Raw genomic sequence first — 21,326 nt, 5'->3', positions numbered from 1 at the left:
ACAAGTCAACATCATTAAGTGTTACATAAAAAGATTTGAATCATTAGCCAATTCCTCCCTGTTATTCAGGATGTTGAACAAACCAAGAAATCAACTGGAGTTAAACTGTAGAAAGTACCTTGTGATTTATATTTATATCTTGTTTTGCCTTGTGAAAAACTCCCCACTGGCCAAATGAATAAACCATTTATAATAAAATAAAAGTTCATTTGGCCAAGATTTTCGCAAGTTACTTAAACTTTTGGGTGCCAACCGAGAGTCACCTCAAAGAGGTCTAATATTCAGAAGATTGGTGCTCAGCACTTTCTGAAAATCAGGTCCCTTTTAAGATGCGTCAGATGGGTTAAGGGAACCCACATTTTAAGATACCCAAAGCACTAATCAGTTTTGAAAATCTTGGCCATGCACCTTCATGTTTTGTGTTCAATTTATACATATTGGACAGGATTTTCAAACATTGGTGCTGTCACTGTGCCTCAATGGTTCACAGAATACCAGATTCAGGACAAACCCCTGAGAAATAGGGGCAGACTCACCCCACGCTGGTGGTTATTCTATCATTAGATATACCAAGCCAATAACAAAAATAAACTTCTTATCCAGCGTGGTGGGACAGAAGTCAAAAATGCAAACTCCATATGCATTCCAGCCCTTATTTCACCACCCAGACACTAGACTTAGTGATGATTTGTTATTGAGAACCAATTTCATGAAACAAAGGGGTCTTCTGATCTCAAGAGATCAGCCACACAGCCAGGTCAATATATAACTCAATATATATACTCAGTAATCAGGCTGCTGCTAATCCTTTAGTAACTAAAATCTAAAAGTTTGTTAATAAGAAAAGAAGAAGAGAGTTAAAATGGTTAATAGATCATATACATAGAGTCATTGCAAAGTTCTTATATCGGGTTTGTAGCAGTGATGTTATAGACTGCTAGCTTGTAAAGTCTCTCTGGTAACTTACAAAAGATTGGGAGGTCCTCAGTCCGTAGTCAATATGCTCATTTTAGTTGTAAATCCATAGTCCAGAGAATCAGAGCAGGAAAAAGGCAACATGGAGCTATTTCAGGGGTCTTTTATATCCTCTGCCATCTGCTTAGAATTTTACTGTCCCAAACAAAGCTCACAGCACAGTTTGTGGAAAATTATTGGCACAAGGTGGAGTCCAGGGTCATGTGAGTATGTCACATGCCCTTACATGGCTTGATAATTCCAAGGGGTAGCCATTGGCCTCTTGGAAATGGCGGAGTCAGCAGGACGAGCCATCTGGGCACAATGAGTTTATTCTATGGCCCATTGTGAGAGTGAAGTGTCCTTAATGGGCAACCAAGCTTGAAAAGTCCCTTCATAATGTGTTGGCTAGACTGGATGTAAACTACCTTGTGGGTGTTACCTCAGGAAGAAACACAATGGTGATACCAGTACATAACCAATATTCATAACTTTGGATGCAAAAATGATACATGCATATATACAGGATAATCATCTTTAGCAAATTATAACTTTTCCATTGACACCTTACATGATATATTTTGGACAAGTTTTGTTGCAGTTGTTTAACAGTGGCAATATTAATGATAAACATGGTCATATTTCTGTCATACAGCATCACAAGTGCCTAATGTGGAATATCAATATTTTGGCACCTAGTGGCCTAATTTTCCAGTTACTGCTGTTTCTACTGAAAATCTGGCCACTTTATTAGCAGGATGAATAGTGAGCCTGAACTTTGACCTGCTGAAGAGCCCCATTTGTATCTGAGAAAACTACCCATACAAATATCACAGAATGCAAACTGGAAAAGTTATTTTCTTCCTCAGCTCACCTGTTCTCATCCTCTTACCCACCCCACACCAGGAAAGGTCTGCAGGTGCCTTCTTCCCACACTAGGAACTGCTCCATGCCAAGCAACCTTGCTTCCTTTCCTTTTGCTGCAAGTGGCGGTTCCTTGTCTGACCAATATTGGGTGGCCCCAGCTTTTCCTAATATGACCACAGGCAACTTCCTGATGTGGCAAGTGGACGTGGGCCTACCCAGTAAACACAGGACTGTGAAGAGCCAGAAGTTGACATGTGTTTTTATTTTGGTGGCAATTTAAACTCCTATTTGAAGATTAACTGTGTCCTAATGACTATGCCAGAATTTTACACCCAACCCTCCCTTACAAAATATCAACAGTTTGCGATGGTGGAGACAAACACTCAGAAACTTGTATGGCCTTTTAGCCTCCTAGCCTAAATATGTACTCCCAGCCTGCAACACCCCTCCTGCATCGTATTTTAGTAAATGGGCCTGTAGGGCGATAGCGGGCACCCAACTACTCATTTATTTTTTTTCTCGCTTCTGGATGAAATGGGAGGGATTGTAAGAGGCCTCTTGGCTTGTCCTGAAGGAGATAACAGAAGGCAGGGGATGCAAGAGAGGCAGATAGCTAGGAGGCCAGTGAGAGATCAAATCTTGGTCCCATAGTCGTGGCCTTGGCTGGGGAAATGGGATGCACTTGGTGTTAGTTATGTCATAGGAGGAAAATATTAATTAGCTAAAAATGCTGATTCATTATATTCACAATGACCAACCCTGCAGAATTACCTCTAAGTACCTTGCCAAATGAGCAAATTATAGCATTCAGTGTTTTGGAGTTCTGTGGTTTGAAAAGCACTGCCCTCTCTTACAGTTGTGTGATATACTTTATTAAATGATGGGTGTGGTTTGCTTGTTTGTGGTCTCTTGCTAGATTATAATCGTAGTGTGTCCCTCCCACTGCCAGTCCATGGGGAACAGGCTGGCAGTAGCAGCAGTGAACATGGCTCTGTCTCGCCAGATTCGGATGTACAGCATGATATGTTCTTTGACAAGACAAAGCAATCTGTTTCGGAGAACCCAACGAAGCATCCCATTTCCCACTTATTAAGGTAAAGCTGTCTAATTGCTTCTGGCGTGACCTACACAAAGCTTATGCAGGTTAGAGTCACATCACATTTTGTCCAAGGCAATTTGAGCATGTAATGAATAGATAACAGATGTATTCAACAATTAAATCAGTTGCTTAATCAAAATGTCAGTTGATTTAAATATTGATTATATTTAACTGATTCATGGAGATTTCCCCCAAATGTCTCCAAGTATTATGCCAGTTTATAACAGCAGATAAAGCATGGGGCACATGAGGGCTCCATAGACATTGGAGTCAGTGGCAGTCTTTCTGTTGATTTCAGCAGGATTTGGTTCAGGCCCTTGAACAGTAATTGCAAGCGTTCCCTCTATTTAAATACACATTAAGAAGCCTGGGAAGAAAATAGTGTCCTGATCAGAGGAGAACATGAAACATGACGCCTTCAGATACATTTGTTGCAAAGTGTGCTCAGAATGAAATTCATGGTTATGCTCATTCTGTTTTATTTTCACTGCTTGTTATTGATTGACTTGGTGCAGCCTAAAGGGCCAGACTAAGCTGAAGTAAATTGGTGTAGTTCCATTGACTTCAGGGGTGCTAGATGAATTTTACCAGCTGAGGATCTGAACCGTCTTCAACAATGATTCTGAAACGAAAATTGCAGTGACAGTGAAATAAGATGAGATTAGTACTAGTTATTATTTATTCATCTATGTAAATATCCCTACCCACTTCCAACTGTGATTTGTTTTTTCTAATGCTTAGTTATGTCTTCTACATCTTCTCTTGTCTCTGCTCCAGTGTTCCTGATGAGAATTCTGCCTTAGAGGATCGGAGTGCTTCTCCTTCCCTTGAGGATAGAGATTCTGGTCTCTTTCTGCTAAGGAAGGACAGTGAACGCCGGGCAATTCTCTATAAAATTCTTAAAGAGGAACAAAATAAAGTTGCTGCAAACTTACAGGAGTGTCTTGCACAGGTAATATTTTAATGCTGCTTTTCGTGTTTAAAAAGGAAAATTAAAAATCCAGTAGTATGTAGCATTCCTCTTTTATGACAGATGAGAGAGGGTACTTGTAGATTTTACTATTCACAGCAACTCATCCTTCCACATTCCAGGTTTATACTGTACCCCTTTTCAGTGGTCACTGGCTGGTAGTCGCATCTGATTTTTTAACTTTCTGTTTCTTTACTGTCTTCCTCCGGGAAGAGATTTCTGTAATGGAATGCTAAACTGTATTATAGCATGTGTCACATGCCTTACTTGAGTGTGTAACAGCTATAGGTGGCAGTGCATTTAAAGATCTTCTAGAGTGCACTTCTCTCGTACTCTCTCTGTGATGGTAGCTCTGTAGCCAGTCCATATCTGGTACAGGACCCTGACCTGATAGTAGCAGTCTGAAACCTGTTATGTACAGGGAGTACATGACATGGTATCAGAAGTGATTTCCATTACAATTACTTTATACATTTAAACACAAGAGGAACTTAGGCAAGCAGAATGTAATTATCCAAACTGGAAACTGGCCAGGAAACTGGGGGTTATGACTTTACTTGTATGAGAAGCGCATATACATTGTAGTGGGGTGTTGGTTCAGTGATCAACCAAAGGGAAGAGCACCACCTTCTGAATCATCAACATATAAACCCCAGCTAATCAAGTGTGTAGGGAAGTACTTGAACAACCAAAGGTAAAAATGCCTTTCTCTCAGGGACAAAATCTTCTTGAGTAGCCAGGCTGTGTGAACTGGTGATCTCTGCAGGTGTTGGAGGGAAAGAGTCCATTCCTCAGGCCCCAGTGAGTATGTCTACACTGCAAATACAAACCCGCAGCTGGCCTGTGTCAGCTGCCTTGGGGTAAGGGGCTTGGTCTAAGGGGGATCCCAGAGCTCGAGCTGCAGCCTGAAACCAAACATCTACACCGCAATTAAACCGCCCATTAGCCCGAACGTGAGTCAGCTGGCCCGAGCCAGCTGCAGGTTTTTAATTGCAGTGTAGACATACCCATTGTGAGTGATAAGTCATTATGTTGTGCCCCTGCTCAATGGAGAACAATGGGTGTAGAGGTAGTTCCACCGGCACCTCCACCGCCCCCCGTTCCCTCCCCACAAGCCTGGCTTGCAGAACAGGAAGCCTGGAGCGTGCCCTAAGTGTGCTGAGTCAAGTAGGCTTCCAAAAGAACGGCAACAGTCCGAATGTATTTGAGGACCTTCACACCTACAGAGATAGGGGCAGGAATTTCCTTTTAGTGCGGAAAATCTCCAATACTCTAAGAGCTTGTGTGGTTGCATAAGTGTAAATTAATTCGAGCTGGATGAGAAATGAAACCAATTCTGATAAAAAAAAAATTAGACATTTTTGGGGCTTTTTTTGGTGGTTTTCAAGTGAAATTTTTGCTGGAAACACTCCAAGTATGTTGAACTCCTAACATAGTCAGCAGGTGGGTTCTTTACATACTTTTTGTATTCAGTATCAGTGCAATTAATCTGCAAGCAAGAAAACAGAAGTAAAATTTATCATTATCGGATAGAAATGAAAATGTTTGTCTCTAGTACGTTTTTGTCCTATATAAACCTCTCCCACCCAGAAATGATGGTGAATGAATTGGTTTAAAGTTCTGCTTTCTATTGGATCCTGAAAGTGTAGGACATCTTTGAAAACTACCATCTTAATTTCACTGGTCAATGCAGCTCTTCTTATTCATCTACATTTTCTCTGACACAAAACAATCTAAATTCTATTAGAGAAGCACAGACTAAGTCCAGGTAAAATGCTGAGTGGTGTCATGCCAGTGCACTGAATCCTTTCTAGAAAGGGTGTAGTGCACAGGCCTTGTCTACAGTGCTAAACATTGTGGACATGAGTGACTTGGTCAGACATGTTGAGCCAAGTTCAGCCCTAGCGTAAGCAGCTGGAACTCTATCTCTTGCACTGTGGCTGAATTTAGCTCACTATCTGTATCCTGCCTTAACAGCCAACTTAATCATGCAGTGCAATATTGCCTGCATTTTTGGAGAAAGCTGCAGTTGTAGTGAATTGGTAGAACTGCATGAGAAGCCTATTGGAATGGAAACAAAGCAAAAATATATTTTAGGGCTGGTGACTGCTTCTGACACAGTGATTTTCATGCTGAGTTACAACAAATTCTTTCTGTATTTAACAAACTTACTAGGTCTTAATTTATCACAAGAAGTCACTAAACTGTAAATTATATACTAATTACACGTCTACTAATGGGATAAATTGAGAGAACCCATATTGTGACTGGACTTTCATATGATTGTCATCCTCTCTATTTACATACAGAGAAGCAAATATAAAGGGCACTGACTAAACAACTATGTATCCACTCTCTTTTCATTTCATTGTCCTCAAGGACAGTCATTACAACCCTTGGTTTTGTTTTCACAAAGTAAATGTTAAGTTACAGTAAATATAATTCTTAAGGTTTGACTAGAGCAGAGAATACAATACAAATTTAGCAGGACTTGCAGCTGGGTGATTAAAGTTCCGTCATTTGTGTGTGGTTGTGTGAGAAACAGCAGCAGCAAATATAAATTGTAACCCTGTAATATTAGCACTGCTAAACCATTAGGTTCTTATCAGTGGATTTATTGTTTCTTCGTATGAGTCTTGATATAGTGCATTGAATACCTTTTCTCCAGAATTCTGAAGAACTGCAACTTTCAGTCACCCACATCAAGCAGATAATTGAGATTTTAAGGGACTTCATACGTTCTCCCGAGCACAGAGTGATGGCCTCCACTATATCCAAGCTGAAAATGGATTTGGACTTTGACAGCACTTCCATCAATCAGATTCACCTGGTGCTGTTTGGATTTCAGGATGCAGTACGTCCTCCCTTTGTCTAGAAGCAGAAGGGAGTGGCATTCCACTCTGATAAACGAAATCCCTGTACTCCTCTTCTTACTCCCAGGGCCTTCCTGGCTGAACCCCTGCTACTTCCCTCAGTTTTCCCTGCTCCCCAGCCCTGCTCATTCCTAATGGTCCCCTCCGCACAGCCATTCACTCCTATACCTCCTCTTGGCCCTTCTGTGTGATGTGTCAGGCACTGGGGGGGTATGTTGGGTAAGTGAGAGAGGTACTGGGATATGGTGAGCTGGGAGGTGAGAAGGGATGTGTGCTCGATGTTATTGAGGGTCAGGGGAAAAGGTCTGTTTGGAGGAGACCTGGGTAGTGGGGAACAGCTGTGTGGACAACCTAGGGTGAGGGAGGAGCCCAGTGCTTCTGTGCTGAGTCATCAATGCTAAATGGTCTCTCTTGATGCAGCAGTCATTGCTACCTGGCATACTGAGCACTATGCAGAGCTCTAGGTGCATGGAAATCTCAGTGCAGAAACACTTGGGCTCCTCAAGCACTACTGCCTGGTGCATGAGTAAGCCAAGGTCATTGGTGCTTCCTCAACGCTATGTCTTGGCACAGTGTGGGTGATCCCAGGGTCCTTGCACATACGTCTCATCCCAGCAGGCCCCCGAGACATCGCTAGTGATGCCCACTAGGGCCCTACTCATCCCTGCTCTCTGTTTGTTGCCCCATCCTCACTTACACAGCAGAGCCTTATTTATCTGATCTAATTGGGACTGGATTGGATAATCAAAAATTTGGATAATCCAGAGAATGGGAAAGTGCGAGGCTGCAGTGCGATCTGGTGGTCACAGGAGAGATCACCTGCTTCTGGACCTGTGTGCATTGGTTATTTGGTTAACTCAGAGAGCTGGTTAATGGAGGGTTGGATAAATGGGGCTCTGCTGAACTCCCATATCTCCCTAGGGTCCCAGCTCTTTTGTTGTCTTGTCCCATGATAATCATATCAGGCCCTGTAGTTCAGGAATGAATTTGGCAACTGTGATGGGGCTTTTGTAAGGGCTTCATCCAAGATGTCAAATCCTAAGAGCATCGCTTTCCCTACGATCTCTCCTGCCCCAGAGGCCACTCCGATACATCCCACTGCCCCTCACTGTCCTGATTTTGTAGGTTTTTACAAAATATCAGAAGGTTTATATATTTTTTGCTCGTCTGGGGGAAAAAACCAGCTCAGGGCCAGATCCTTCAGCGCCTCCATGTACAGAATTTCCACTGGCTTCAGTGGGAGCTGGTGCTGCACGTGCAGTGACAACAGCAGCATTGTGCTGTTACCAGTGAACAACTTCCTTGGGGCCCCTAACAAGGTTGGTTGACTCCTCCTAAGCACCAGACAGGATCCCGTGACTTATACATTCCCTGTCATTATCTTTTTATTTTATTTTATTTAAATACATGACTGCTTGGCTCCACTATCTTACCTGGAAACCCATTCACCAATTTTTCTGTAAAAAAATACTTCTCAAATTCTTCTTATGCATTGACTATATTCCCTTTATGCCCTAGTTCTTGTCTTATCACATCTCCTGTTAATCCTATTCTGTCCAGGCTAAATAAGTTTTTGTCAGTCTCCCTTCATCTGTGAACCCCACCATTGCATTTATCAGTTTAGTTATTCTAAGCTAAATTGAAGAGTGTTCAAGAAACTCCTGTCTTTATATATATATATATATATGGGTGTATCCTTAGTCTTGCAAAATTTTAATTTTGTTTAGTATGGCTACAAATGCTGAGATATCTGAGTGGCTGCTGAGAGCACTGCATTTTATTAACATATGGGAGATTTGGAAGTTGTTGTTCATGAGCTGGTGAAGTCTGAACTCAGCATCTAATAATTTTAGTCTCAAGAGGAGAGGGTTGTGCTGACTTATACAATACAGATTCCCATTAATTTACAGAGCTTCATCTGAATCTTTACAAAACAAAGTTTTGTCTGTAGTGTCTAGGTCCTTGGCTGATGCTTTTGCTTATTTCTATACTTGTAGGTGAACAAAGTATTAAGGAATCATTTAATTAGGCCTCATTGGATGTTTGCAATGGATAACATAATTCGCCGTGCAGTCCAAGCAGCAGTCACTATTCTTATTCCAGGTAAATCAAAACACATCAGTACTAGTTTCTAAATGAAACACTTACAAAATGCATCATAAATGGTTTCACGTTCTTTCCAGCTGATTGATCCATCTCATTTCTGAAGTTTGTTAGTAGCGGGGACATAGGGGCTTGAGTGATTTCTCTTCAGCTGGAAGGGACGGGGCGATGGACAGGGACAACAGTTTTTTCAAATTACCAGTGAACTAGGCTGCACAGAGTGAAATGGATTTACTCATTTATATTTGATAGTTTTATAACTGGGGAAACCTAATTCTAAAAGCTTTTGGAATTAGGCCATAACTTACCCTTAAACGGAAAGGGAAGTGCTTCATTTGATGGTCTCTGTGTGTATTCCATTTGAGGTGCACATGCACTCCATACCCCTAAGACTGGAAGACTTTTCATTATTAGTGTCCATTGGTCCGTGCCTGTGGCCGCCTTCTCCTGGTGCTCCAACCAGGGACGGTGCAGACCAACTGCCTCTCTAGTTCCTTCCTATCACCTTTGGTCTGAGACAGGGCTCCTCCATTATCCACAGCTTTAGCTAGTGTTCTTTGTTTATGTGTAAAAAGTTGTAAATGGTTTGTACTTATATAAGTTTCCTCTAGACCTAGTTAGTTTTAGGAGCCATTGTTTGGGGGTACCTCTGCACTCCCCACGCCCATGTAGAGGATTCCTAGCATGTCCAAGATGCCAGGATTCAAGATCTCCATGGTTTTCCCCTGGGCCTTCCTGGTCAGCGGCAACCACAACACTTGTCTGTATTGCCTCGGGGAAGCTCACATCTCCTCCAAGTATAATATTTGTTGGTCCTTTCCTCACTCGACCCACCAATCCTGAGAGTTCTGACTTCAAACATTGCTGATGGATCGCTCAGGAGGCCACAGTCCAACCTTGGCCCATCAGACCTCATGTACGTTGGGCAGAGGCACCAAGAAGCAGTCTTAAGAGCGTGGATGTGTCCACACTGGGAACAGAATTAAGGACTCTAGCAAACAGGACAGCCATGAGAAGGGTAAGAGTAAACACTCTCACAAGAACGTATGTGAGAAATCCCCCTCTAAGTCCTCATCTAAGGAGAGGACTTTCTCCCCAGCGCATTCTATGTTGGGCGACACTCTGCACCCCAATATGGGTGTGTCAGGAGGTCCTAAGGAACACAGTACCAAAATTCCATGGCCCCAAGAGGCAAAAGTGCCCCGAGACCATCAACCCCTGAAGGAGCAGGACCGTCCTGTGTACCAACGGGCGAAAGGAGTGAGTGGACAAGTCCTATACAAGTGCTGACTTGCATGGAGTATTCATTGGTACTGAGAACCGCTCTCTGCTCAAAACTGGCACTGCCAGTGCCACCAAGAGACAGAAGCCCACCAGCAACAGTGGTCAGATATGCTATCTTGGAGGATGTTACAGTCTGTGCATACGCAGAATCACTGATTCTGTCCCCACACCATCATTTCGTCACTCATTGGACCATCTACCAGTGGAAGCATAGTAAGACCATCACTGGTACTAACAGCCCTGCCCATGGACGCAGAGGCCTTGTGCTCCTCCAACAAGCCTGGGATCAGTGGGGAGAGCTTACCAGTCTTATCAAGACAGGAAGTCAGCTCCAGCAGAGGCTCTAAAATCTCACGGGCACCTTCTCACTCCCACAGGACCTAGCTTGGGACCAGTAGTACCCTTCTCCCTGGAGACCACCTCATTATCCCTATGAACTCTGTCAATGGCTTTACTGGGGTCCCAGGGATCCCTCTATCAGACATCCTGAATACAGACGGACAAGAATGCAAGTTGAGGAAGAACCCCAACCCACTCAGGAATGCTCTGAGGAAGAGAAACAACTCAACAAGGCAGAGCCACTAGCCACTGTGGGGATATCATTGTTCTCACTAGATGAGGCAGTCACACCAGCCCCACCACCTGATGACTATAGCAATTTTAGGATCTCCTAAGGAGAACTGCAGACATGCTTCATATCCCCCTGGAAGAAGCATAGGTTATCCCTCATACATTACTGGATATCCTTCAAAGTTCAGATCTTAGCAAGGTGGCATTGCCAATCAATGAGGCTATATTAGGTCTAGCCAAGATGGTCTGGCATATTCGAGCCATCTGTGCTCCCACTCTGAAAAAAACAAAGGAGAAATATTTTATACCATCTAAAGCGGCATAATACTTATTCTTGCATCCAACTCTGAACTTCTAGTGGTGCAGGCTGTCACTGAAAGGAACAAGCAATATCAACCCAGATCTACACCCACAAATAAGGAGGCCAAATGTCTAGGCTTCTTTGGGAGAAAGAACTACACTCCCTCAAGTTTACAGTTCTGAATAGCAAACTATCAGGCTTTAATGGCCAAGTATGAGTTTATTAATTATAATCCGTTCTCTAATTTGTCAACCGGCTGCTTCAAGAACACAGACTTCAATTCCAAACAATCATCAAAGAAGGTAAATTGCTAGCCAGGTCTGCCCTCCAAGCTTTGGTAGATGCAGCAGATACAGCCTCCCACTCGATGGCACCATCTGTAGTCATGAGGTGGGCTTTGTGACTCCAATCCTCCGGTTTTCCCAAAGAAGCCCAATCAACCTTGGAAGATCTGCCCATCAAGGGAAATAACCTGTTCATTGAGAAGACGGACTAACCATTATATACCTTTAGGGGTTCAAGAGCGACATTCCCTTTGCTGATATTTGGATGGATGATGAACTTAGAGCATGCTTGGAGACCGTACAGTCCATCCTCAACAATAACAGAAAATGCTAAGCAGCAAAATGGAAGAGATTCTCCTTATGACATCAATTCCAAGACTCCCTACAATTATGACCTACCTCCTCTCTCTCTCTGAAAACATCGAAGTTCTCTAGTGCACTTGGTGGCTATTAGTGCCTTTCACCCTCCAATGGACAAGTATTCAGTCTTCAGCTACCCGACTATAGTCAGGTTTCTGAAGGGACTTGTCAAGATCCTTTCCCCCAGTGCTGAAATCTACTCTGACATGGAACCTCAATCTAGTCCAGTCAGCATTAACAAATTCTCCCTTCGAACCTTTAGCCTCAAGTTCCTTCACTCCTCTGTTCATGAAGGTTGCCTATCTGGTTGCTCACCTCAGCCAGAAGAGTAGGTGAGCTGAAGGCCCTTGCGGTTGACCCACCTTATATGTCCTTCCATAAGGATAAAGTTTCCCTGAGGTTACATTCTAAATTCAATCCAAAAGTAATCTCATAATTCCATCTGACTCAGGTCATCCACTTACCTGTCTTCTATCCAAAGCCCCATGCCACCACAGAGGACAGTGTCTATTGAGCCTTGACCTTTTACCTACAGTGGACAACATCTTTCAGGAAATCTCCTAAATTATTTGTCTCCTTTGCTTCCCCCCTCATACATTTAGCCATCTCCTCACAGAGACTTCCTAAATAGATTTTGGGCTGCGTTCTGCTTTGCTATGAGTTGACAGCAATTGCTCCCCCACAGCGTGAGAGAGCACACCTGACCAGAACCCAGTGTACATCTGTAACTTCATGTAGAGATGTCCCTCTTCTAGAGATTTGCAGAGCAGCAGCATGGGGCTCTGTGCATACCTTTGAGACATTTTGTCCTGGTACAAGCTTCTACAGAAAATGCATCCTTCAGTCTGTGGTACAGCAGGGTTCCTCACACCCTCCTCCTCAATGAGTATGGCTTGTGAGTCGCCTCGAATGGAATACACATACGGACCATCATTCAAAGAAAGTCTGGTAACTTACCTTGTACAGCAGCTGGAGTTCTTTGAGATGTGTCCCTGCGTGTATTCCACTGCCCACCTCTGCTTCAGATCCTTATCCAAAGGTTATTTGCTGTGGAGAAGGACCTGGAGAGGCAGTCAGTCCACATCACCCCTTGTACCCTTGGTTTGGAGCAGAAGGAGAAGGGTGCAGGCATGAGCCATTGGACACTGCTAGTGAAAATCTTCCGGTCTCAGGCATATGGAGCACATGTGCACATCAGGAGGAATACAGATAGGAACAACACATCTTGAAGAATGCCAGTTAGTGCACAAAGTAAGTAACCAAACTTTTCTGGAATTCTTCTTTCTCTAAAAGCAACTCTGTTTCCCCATTATGTAAACAGAATCCTGAATAGCTACCGCCTATCCATGCTATTTATTACTTCTGCTACATCACCAGCACGCTTGCCATTTTATAGACTAGTAAGATTGTGAACACCATACAAACAGGGACCTATCCACAGATGAATGCACTAATACTGCTACTGCTGCTGTTTAATCCTGTTCGGAAATGATGCCACAAAGTCTGTGGTCCAATTAATGTAAGAGACGAATGCTATCATGTGTTAATATTTGCCAAGGTTACATTTCACTCCTAGCTACTGGTGTCTCCTTTATTAAACACCCTAGGAAAGTACATTCCATGTGGGAAGCATCAGGATAAAATCTCATCATTACTTTACTGAGCTGAGGCAGCTTTTTTCAGTTAAAGAGGAAATATGCCGCCCATAAGCTGTCCAGAAAAGGAGTTGCTTTCCGGTAGCTTTCCCACATTCACTGCCTCCAAAAAACCAAGGGTAAGTGGTACTAAACGGACTTCTTCGTTGGTTTGTGCAGAACTTCAAGCTCACTTTGAGCCAGCTTCAGAGACTGAAGGAGTGGAAAAAGATGCCGATGAAGTGGAAGATGATTGCCACCCAGTGGAACAAAATGGAAATGAAGAGCCAGTTGTCACATCTGGAGTGAGCACACTCGGTTCTGTGGTGTCACATGAATCACAGCAGCAACATCTTAATCTGCAGCTAGCCAAACTTAAACAAGAGACAAACAGGTATTTTCGCGTGTAGAGCTATGCCTTTTTTCATGTGGCCTTCCGAAAGCCTTCAAGAATAAATGCACTCAAAAAAGAACGTTTATTCATAGGCATATGTTCATCAACCACAGTAACCTCTAGTCAAGAGTTCACCAAGTGGTCTCAGAAAGGTACCCAGCAATATATCTAAGCACTTGTATAACTTTCACCAAATCTTACAACACCGCTTAGGATCTTGCAATTCACAGAAAGTACATGGAAAAAATGTTGGAGTCCCAGTAAGCATTGACACACGCTTTTTATTTGTAAATGAGAGTGCTCAGGTAAGGGTGCCAAACACTGGATATTAAATATAAGCACAGGATTCCCAGTGTGATCTGAACTCCAGTTTTCTCACCAGTGTTGTGGAGTAGTGGCAACTAAAAGGAGGTGTCTAAATGTCACGTCAGAAAATTCCAAATAATCACATACAATTACTGGTCTAAGAATTCAGGATGTAATGCCCAGTGGTGGGGACACAATCTGCATTAGACAACTCAGAAGGTTTTATATATGCCTGTACAGTAGGACTCACATCAGCCCCTTCGCCCCAGTAATGAAAAATCTGGAGTCCTTGTCAGTAGATAATATTGTAAAAGCTGCAGCTCTGTCAACACAGGCTTAATATGGGACCACACAGTAAAATAAGGACTGCACTGATTTGTTGAATTACTAAAACTTTGGGATCTCTGGGCACCATCATGATAAATCAGGATTGGGGCCCAGTAGGCTAGGTGCTGTGCAAACATAAAGGAAAGAGAGTCCTTCAGGGCAGAGAAAACTCAATATTCATGTAAAAAATTCTTATTGATGAAAGAATGGTTCTTTACCCCCTAGTAACTATGCTTACTGTACAGTAAAGAACTGTAGTTCTTTGAGATGTGTTGTCTATGTGTGTTCCACTTAAGGTGTACTCATGCCTTATGTGCGCGAGATTGGACTCTTTGAGGAGCAACATCCAGTGAGGCCATGCATGGGTCCCCTTGTGCTTCATAATTCAGTGTGTAAAGAATGGGACAGCTGCCACTGCTTTCCTGTTCCTTCGCTAATGCTGAATCCAATGGGGCAAGGACTGTATAGTAGCTGGGAAAGAGGGTGGGCTATGGAATGCATGTGGACGACACCATCCTGAGGAACCAGTTTTTGTAGGATAAGTAACTTTTCTTCTTCGAGCGATTGCCCACATGGATTCCACTTCTGGTGAGATTCAAGCAGTAACTGAGTCTGATGAGTGTAGGACAGCTCTGCTGAAGCGGCTGTCAGAGCTGGAGCTGTCCACCAGCAAATAGTGCAGGGTGAAAGTGTGAACTGAATTCCAGGTAGCTGCTTTGCAGATTTCTATGATTAGGATGCCTTTCAGGGAAGTTGCAGAAGCTGCCTAAGCTCTGGTGGAACGGGTCCTAATGTGCTCACTGCACCTCAGCGTACCACCACATAGCATGCCTTAATACAATCAGAGACCCATTTTGACAGTTTTTAGGTAGCGATAGGTTCTGTGAGTAAATGCTAGGAACAGTCTAGGAGAATTCTTAAAACAACTGTTCTGTCCAGATAATACTGTGACACCTTGACGAGTCAGGAGGAAAGCTATGAACACTAGCCAAATGGCCCTCAATTCCAGGATGTTTTAGTGAATATTGGCCTTCTGCGGGGAGCCAGAAGCATTGATTCTGATGGCCCAGATACAGTCCCAATTCTATTATGAATAAGTCTGTCATGCTGGAGAGAGGTGTGGAGCAGGACACTGCTGGAGACATGTAGATGGTCCTTCAACCAATCCTGTGAGAGGACCCCCTGGGGAATTGTAACCTCTGTATACTACATCATGACCTTTAACATGACACAGTATAAACACTACATGTGCTTGCCAGGGGCTGTGATACAGAACACAAGGAACTGGAGTGCAGTTGCAGCCACCCTCTGGGAACAGGGACTGCGGGGGAGTCCTCCCAGTACACAGCCCCTACCCCCTCCCTACACCCTGAGCTTACCCCCTTGCCCGCACGCATCCCCTTGCCGTCCCTCTCCCTGCAACCTGAGCTGCACCCAGGCCCTAGTGCTGCACACCCCTCCCTGCCAGGGGATGGTGTCTTTGCATGCAGTGCAGGGAAACTCTGGCAACCTGTCTCACATGGCATGAGACACGAGTTTCAAACAGGTTCTGGGCTGATGTTGTCAGCTAAGTTGGAAGCTGTTTGACGAGGTTGTGAATGGTGAGAAATCTGTCCTGGGGCAGATAGGCCTTTGCCAGTAAGGAGTCCGAGAGGTCCCCATGACTTCTATACTTGGGACAGGGCTGAAAGTAGACTTTGGTCTGTTGACTCTGAGGCACACTATGGCAAAGAGAACCAAAAGTACTCAAATGGAGTCATTCACGGGTGGAGCTGACTGACCTCGAATCAGTCACTCTGGGGTCAATTTTAATTCCTTGCCTTCTCAGATGTGTAGCCAGATGTATAGCGATAATGAGACTTCTCCATCAGAAACCTGACGTATTTCCTGTGGGCCAGCTAGACTTCTACATGACAGTGTATCTTGCAAGCCAAGAGCCCATCTTGAGGATCCAGCATTGAGATTAGGAATTTGAACCAATGGATGAACTTGAGTTTCAGAGGTTCGAAGGGTGCCATCCCCCTTTCTTCTTTGGGAAATAACGAGACTAAACTAACTATAACTGGCTAGAAGATAAATGACCTTTTTCTCTCTGACGCCCCCCCCCCTTGATATGCTATAAAAATGCCAGGGCCCAGCAGGGGCGTAGGAGGGCAGGGCAGGGGCCTTGGGCATAGGTATAGCTTGATGACTTATTGCTAGGGGGCTGGGGCCAGAAGGACTTGAGCCACCTCTGCATGGTGGGGTTCAGGGAAGGGGTGCCACCTCCACTCCCTGACTCACCTCAGCAGGCCACCCAGCCTGTCTGGGTTGGGGCAGGGAGGTGCAACCAAAACTTGTAACTCAAAGATTGGTGGCTTAGCTCAAAAAGTTTGAAAACAGCTTAGGGTGGAGGGAGGGGGTACCTAGGGGCTGGGTGATTACAAACCTGCCTTTGCCTTGACTGAATTTTAAGAAAGCCTCAGAAAGTCTGATTTGTCAACAGCACATACTCCCCCATAGAGCTTTTATAATTTCAGTCTTCCTTTAACTTCTCATATTTTTCTTAGGTGTATATAAAGCAGTAGTTTAATTTGTTCTTTGTATACAATATTTAAAAAGAGGTTTTTAAATTGCAAGTTGAAAGTGTACTGCAAATTCTGAATCCTACATCTCAGGACCATTTTGGTCAAAAGGGCCAGCAGACCAGTAAAATTGTTTGTTCAAAGATCCAAGTGCGGCTCTCTGGCATGTGATACAAGTCTGAGTTTTGCCTGAAGCAAGAGATTTTGTAGGAATGTTCAGGGATGCACTGTTACCAGGACCCATATATACAGGCTTTCTCACCAAAGAAAACACTTTCATTTTAAAACCCCAACAAATACTTAATGATGGTTAAGCACCTTATGTATTTACAAATGTTTTGTATCTAAATGCAAGTCTCAAATTCCTAATACATTGTGAGAATAGAGATTTTGTAGCAAGATCATTTGATGCTATCAGCAGTTACTACAGTAAAAAGCCACTTTAGTTCCACACATTAATATAAATAATTCTCTACTAGTTCTCTGGCACTGCTTGGCAAATTACTTACCAAGAGTCACTTCTCCCATGCCTTCTTGAATGGCTATTCAATTTTCAGGATGCTGAAATTTAAAAAGGCTACTGAGAGCTGTAAGGCCTTTACATATGGCAAAAGGGTATTTGGACCTGTTTGAAGTAGAAACTCAATTATTAACCCCCCAAAGGAATTCAAGGGAAATGTAAGAAAAAGAGTTTCAGCTTAGAGCATCTTTAGTCAATATAGCCAATGAATGGAAGAAAAATTACCACCCTGCTGCATAGACAGTAGCAGAGTGCATATTCCTGAACTGAAGATGTTGCTGTAGCCAATCCATGAAGGCACTGAGTCAATGAAAGGATAACAGCAGCTAATTTATTAATCCGGCCAAAGAGGGACGTTTTCCTCCTTCAGTAAAGACTACGGAAAGGATATAAAAGCTTGCTGTGCTGAGCAACCAGTAGCACAATGCTCACGTCTCTCAACTTCAGCAGGCAGCTCTCAGAAGCGCACTCATGACATAGCCTGTTTGACACTTCTGCAAGCAAGCAATAACAGCAATTGGACAGCTAACAAGAAAGAAGCCACAGAACAGCATCAAGATGCAGCAGCCTTCCAGTTCAGCATGATGAGTGAGATGCAATTTGCCAAAGGACTCACAAAGAATTTAAATTTTTCTTGCAGTGACTTTTACAATTGCAGTGCAATATTTGGACTTAGGGTATTAACAGCTCCTTTTGTTAAAAACAAAGATTGTTTAGCCTGTGCATTGCTACAGAGTGTCATAAACTAACCTTGGCAAACAGCAAAAATGTGGGATGTAATTTGGGTTAAAATTCTGGATTATTTTCTCTACCCCAAGACAGCTCTGTGAATGGCTTCTTTTGAGTAACTGATTTAAAACACTTTCCTTGGGTTCATAAGACTTAGCCTAGGATCACTTACCTTTGATATATCATCATAAAACAGTTTATAGATGTGGAAACGGGTGTCGGAGCTGCTTAAAGTTCGCTAGCCCTTCTAGAAGCTGTTTTACATTGAGGCTGGACTCAATACTAATTTGGGGAATAATGTACTTGGGTCTTAATTTAGCAAGAAAAGAGCTCCCCTACTAGAGGCAGGCCCACTCTTTAAGGTGTAATCTTTTTAATTCTCCACATACGAAAAGACTAACTGAAGTAACAGTTATTGCTTGCTTGTTTAGTTTTAATTTTATTAGTAAAGTCAATAGTTGTGATTTTGCTTGTTTATAATTTTGGTGTCCCCTAAGGGCAAAAAAACCCCACGTGATTAAAATAGTGGGAGGACTTTCGCTGTATTGGCACATAATTAAAATTTGTTTTTAACGAACCTTTCTTGTTTCTCTAAACTATAAATTTTAGTAATATTGGAGAAAATTGTTTGGCACTTGTCAACCTGAAACATCCTTTTCCACTCACACTCTGCACCGAAGAGTTTACGAAACACGATTTGATAGGATACATCTCTCTTAATGCCACTTTTATCCTAGTTTTCAGAGACTGTAAAACGTCAAACCAAAATTACTTAATAAAAGGAAAATAGTTGCTAGAATATTTGACTACAGTTACTGTATTTGTATGTTTACAGGAAAGGATTTCAACTCTGGGTTAGGAATTGGACTGCATTTTGTTTGGCTGTTTGTGTAGGAGAAAGTACTCATTTGGAAAGGGAATTAACTCAGCAATGTGTAGATATAGCTCTTCTGTAAATACTGGTATTTAACAGCTCTTATTTTTGAAAGTACTCAAGATACTCTTTGGGACATTAAAATATGAATACAGATTTTATTCTCAACTTGACTATCTACGGGTTTGGTCACATTTCATAGGCTTTTGGAAGTCCTGGTTCAGAAGGAGAGCGAGTATCAAACCCTCTTACGGCAAACTCTAGAGCAGAAAACCCAAGATTTACACCTGCTTCAGTTACAGTCCAAGCCTACAGGTAGGAGGAGTTATATTTCTGTAGATTGCCTTGCACTCAGTTCCAAATGCTTACCAAAAGCTTTGCTTGAATCAGATTCTCATTAAATGGGACTTACTAAATAATTTTGCATGATTGTATTTTCGGCCTTGGAATAGTCTAAGAAGAAATGGGTGGCCCAAAGACATAGGGTGCCTTCTATTTGAGGAAAGCATCAGCAAGCTGATGCTAACTATTTTTGCCCTAGAAAATACCCATACAGCTGTACAATTCTACATGTTGTTGACCAGTTAACCTACATATTTAAATTATTACAGAATTTCAAAGGCCCCCAGGAGCTCCTCTACAGAATGTAGACCAGGAGCTCCTAGACTGGTTAAGACAACAAGGAGCTGACTCAGATGCAATTGAGAGGGTAAAAAACCAAAAATTAACAATCTGTTTATTGTTAATACCAGTTTGGTTTCAATGAAATAACATAACTTAATTTAGGAACAACTCTGCCTTTCAGTTTGCTGAAGAGGATTACGCACTAAATGATGTCCTTAATAGTATCACTAAGGATGACTTGAGATACCTTAGACTACGGTAAGGCAATGTTTGAATACTGCCAGAAATGTGCTTGCCATTCTATTGGTCTTAATATAAAGATGTCAAGGATCACTGTAGTGGTCCTTATCAAAAAATGAGTTTGTGCAATGAAGCTGTGAAAGCTTATTTAATAGCAAGAACCCCTTGTAAAGATTAATTTTCTCTTTTAGTAAACTTGAAAGAATATTTAAATATGTAGGTGTTAAGGCCTATGGTGCAAGGGACACTTTCATGCAGGATCACTGGGGCAAGTTTAATTTTATCTAGAACAGTTGGGATGCCACAGACTTAACATTAAGTGAAGTTTTCTTTACATAGTCATCCTTTCTTGGACATGAGGGCCATTATGGATGGCTTTTCTATGTTGGCATTCCAGAAAGTTCACAGTGATTGAATTACTTACTAACTGAGAGAGAGTAAATTTTTGGAAATTATGCACAAATTATTTACAGCCTTGTGAAAGGATTTAAAAAAAATCAAAATTCTTCCTCAAAAATATTAACCTCTGGCAGTAATGGAAAAGCAGTTTGACGTATTTAGTGATAGATGAAAATTATTATTCCCAGCTTCCTTTAGCCAGCTCTCCCCTCTATCACTATTTGGAATTTCCTGTTCCCTAGGAGAGATCACACATAGAATTTAAAAAAATTCTCCCAACGCTTTCCAAGAGTGCAATTACTATTGGCATAATGTTTTGGAATTTTAAATATAGTTTCTAATTCAGTGTTATTTCCTATTTTCATTTCATCTTTATAGTGGTGGTCTTCTCTGCAGAATTTGGAATGCAATATTAAACCACAGAAAAATGGCTAATAAGCCCTCAGAAACCAACTGTTAATTCTTTCTTACAGTTGCACAGGCAGAAAACACATTCCAAGTAAGCCTTAAATTATTAGATTGTTGTATATTGGTCCTGCAATTTTGCACAGCTAAATGGCCTGTTTATCAATGTAAAAATTTAACTTCAAAATGTAATGCACAGTGGACATTAGCATAGCTTTCTTTAAGCGGGTGTTTGTGATTTTTGCCCATTAGATCCTGGATGTTGAAAAGTCTTTAAAACCACTCTCTAATCATTTGTAAAAATTAAGTGCATTATGTATGTAATGCATCTGTCAATGTAAATACAACTACAGCTGAAAAAACCAGCTTGCTGTTTTTAATAAAGCACATGTCTTATACCTAGACCAGTCTATTTGTTGAACAATCTTGTATTTAAAATGCATTCTAATTTTAGATACGTCAGATTTTTTAGAATGTGTTGTACTGTTCTGCTATCATGTGCACTGATTATTAAGTATTAATCAAATGTATATAAAAGATAGGGAAATGTATGTGGTTACCTAGAACTTCTGGATAATTAAATATTGAAATGTTTGCTTTCTGTGGCTAGAGTTTCATTTCCTTAAGCAGCAAAACCAATTTAAC

At 42.2% G+C, this 21,326-nt stretch overlaps 1 protein-coding gene across 7 annotated transcripts in view; it reads left to right on the top strand.

The window, feature by feature from the left end:
• MAP3K15 (mitogen-activated protein kinase kinase kinase 15) overlaps positions 1-21,294 on the top strand; it is a 137,187-nt gene extending 115,893 nt beyond the window's left edge. For 2 of the 7 annotated variants that reach the window (XM_073356727.2, XM_073356720.2), the window contains exons 22-30: positions 2,738-2,915; positions 3,698-3,872; positions 6,559-6,744; positions 8,761-8,866; positions 13,480-13,693; positions 19,216-19,328; positions 19,625-19,722; positions 19,819-19,895; positions 20,655-21,292. In XM_073356727.2, coding sequence (XP_073212828.1) covers positions 2,738-2,915; positions 3,698-3,872; positions 6,559-6,744; positions 8,761-8,866; positions 13,480-13,693; positions 19,216-19,328; positions 19,625-19,722; positions 19,819-19,895; positions 20,655-20,736 — 1,229 coding nt within the window. In that variant the 3' untranslated portion in view covers positions 20,737-21,292. Of the gene's footprint in view, positions 1-2,737; positions 2,916-3,697; positions 3,873-6,558; positions 6,745-8,760; positions 8,867-13,479; positions 13,694-19,215; positions 19,329-19,624; positions 19,723-19,818; positions 19,896-20,654 lie in introns of those variants that run through there. The other 5 variants (XM_073356736.2, XM_073356746.2, XM_073356766.2 and 2 more) reach the window with 5 other exon arrangements.
• The last annotated feature ends 32 nt before the right edge of the window (positions 21,295-21,326 follow it).

The sequence above is a fragment of the Lepidochelys kempii genome, chromosome 1, assembly GCF_965140285.1.
Source record: "Lepidochelys kempii isolate rLepKem1 chromosome 1, rLepKem1.hap1, whole genome shotgun sequence".
NCBI classification, from domain to species: Eukaryota; Metazoa; Chordata; order Testudines; family Cheloniidae; genus Lepidochelys; species Lepidochelys kempii.
This window is presented reverse-complemented; position numbering and strand designations above follow the sequence as displayed.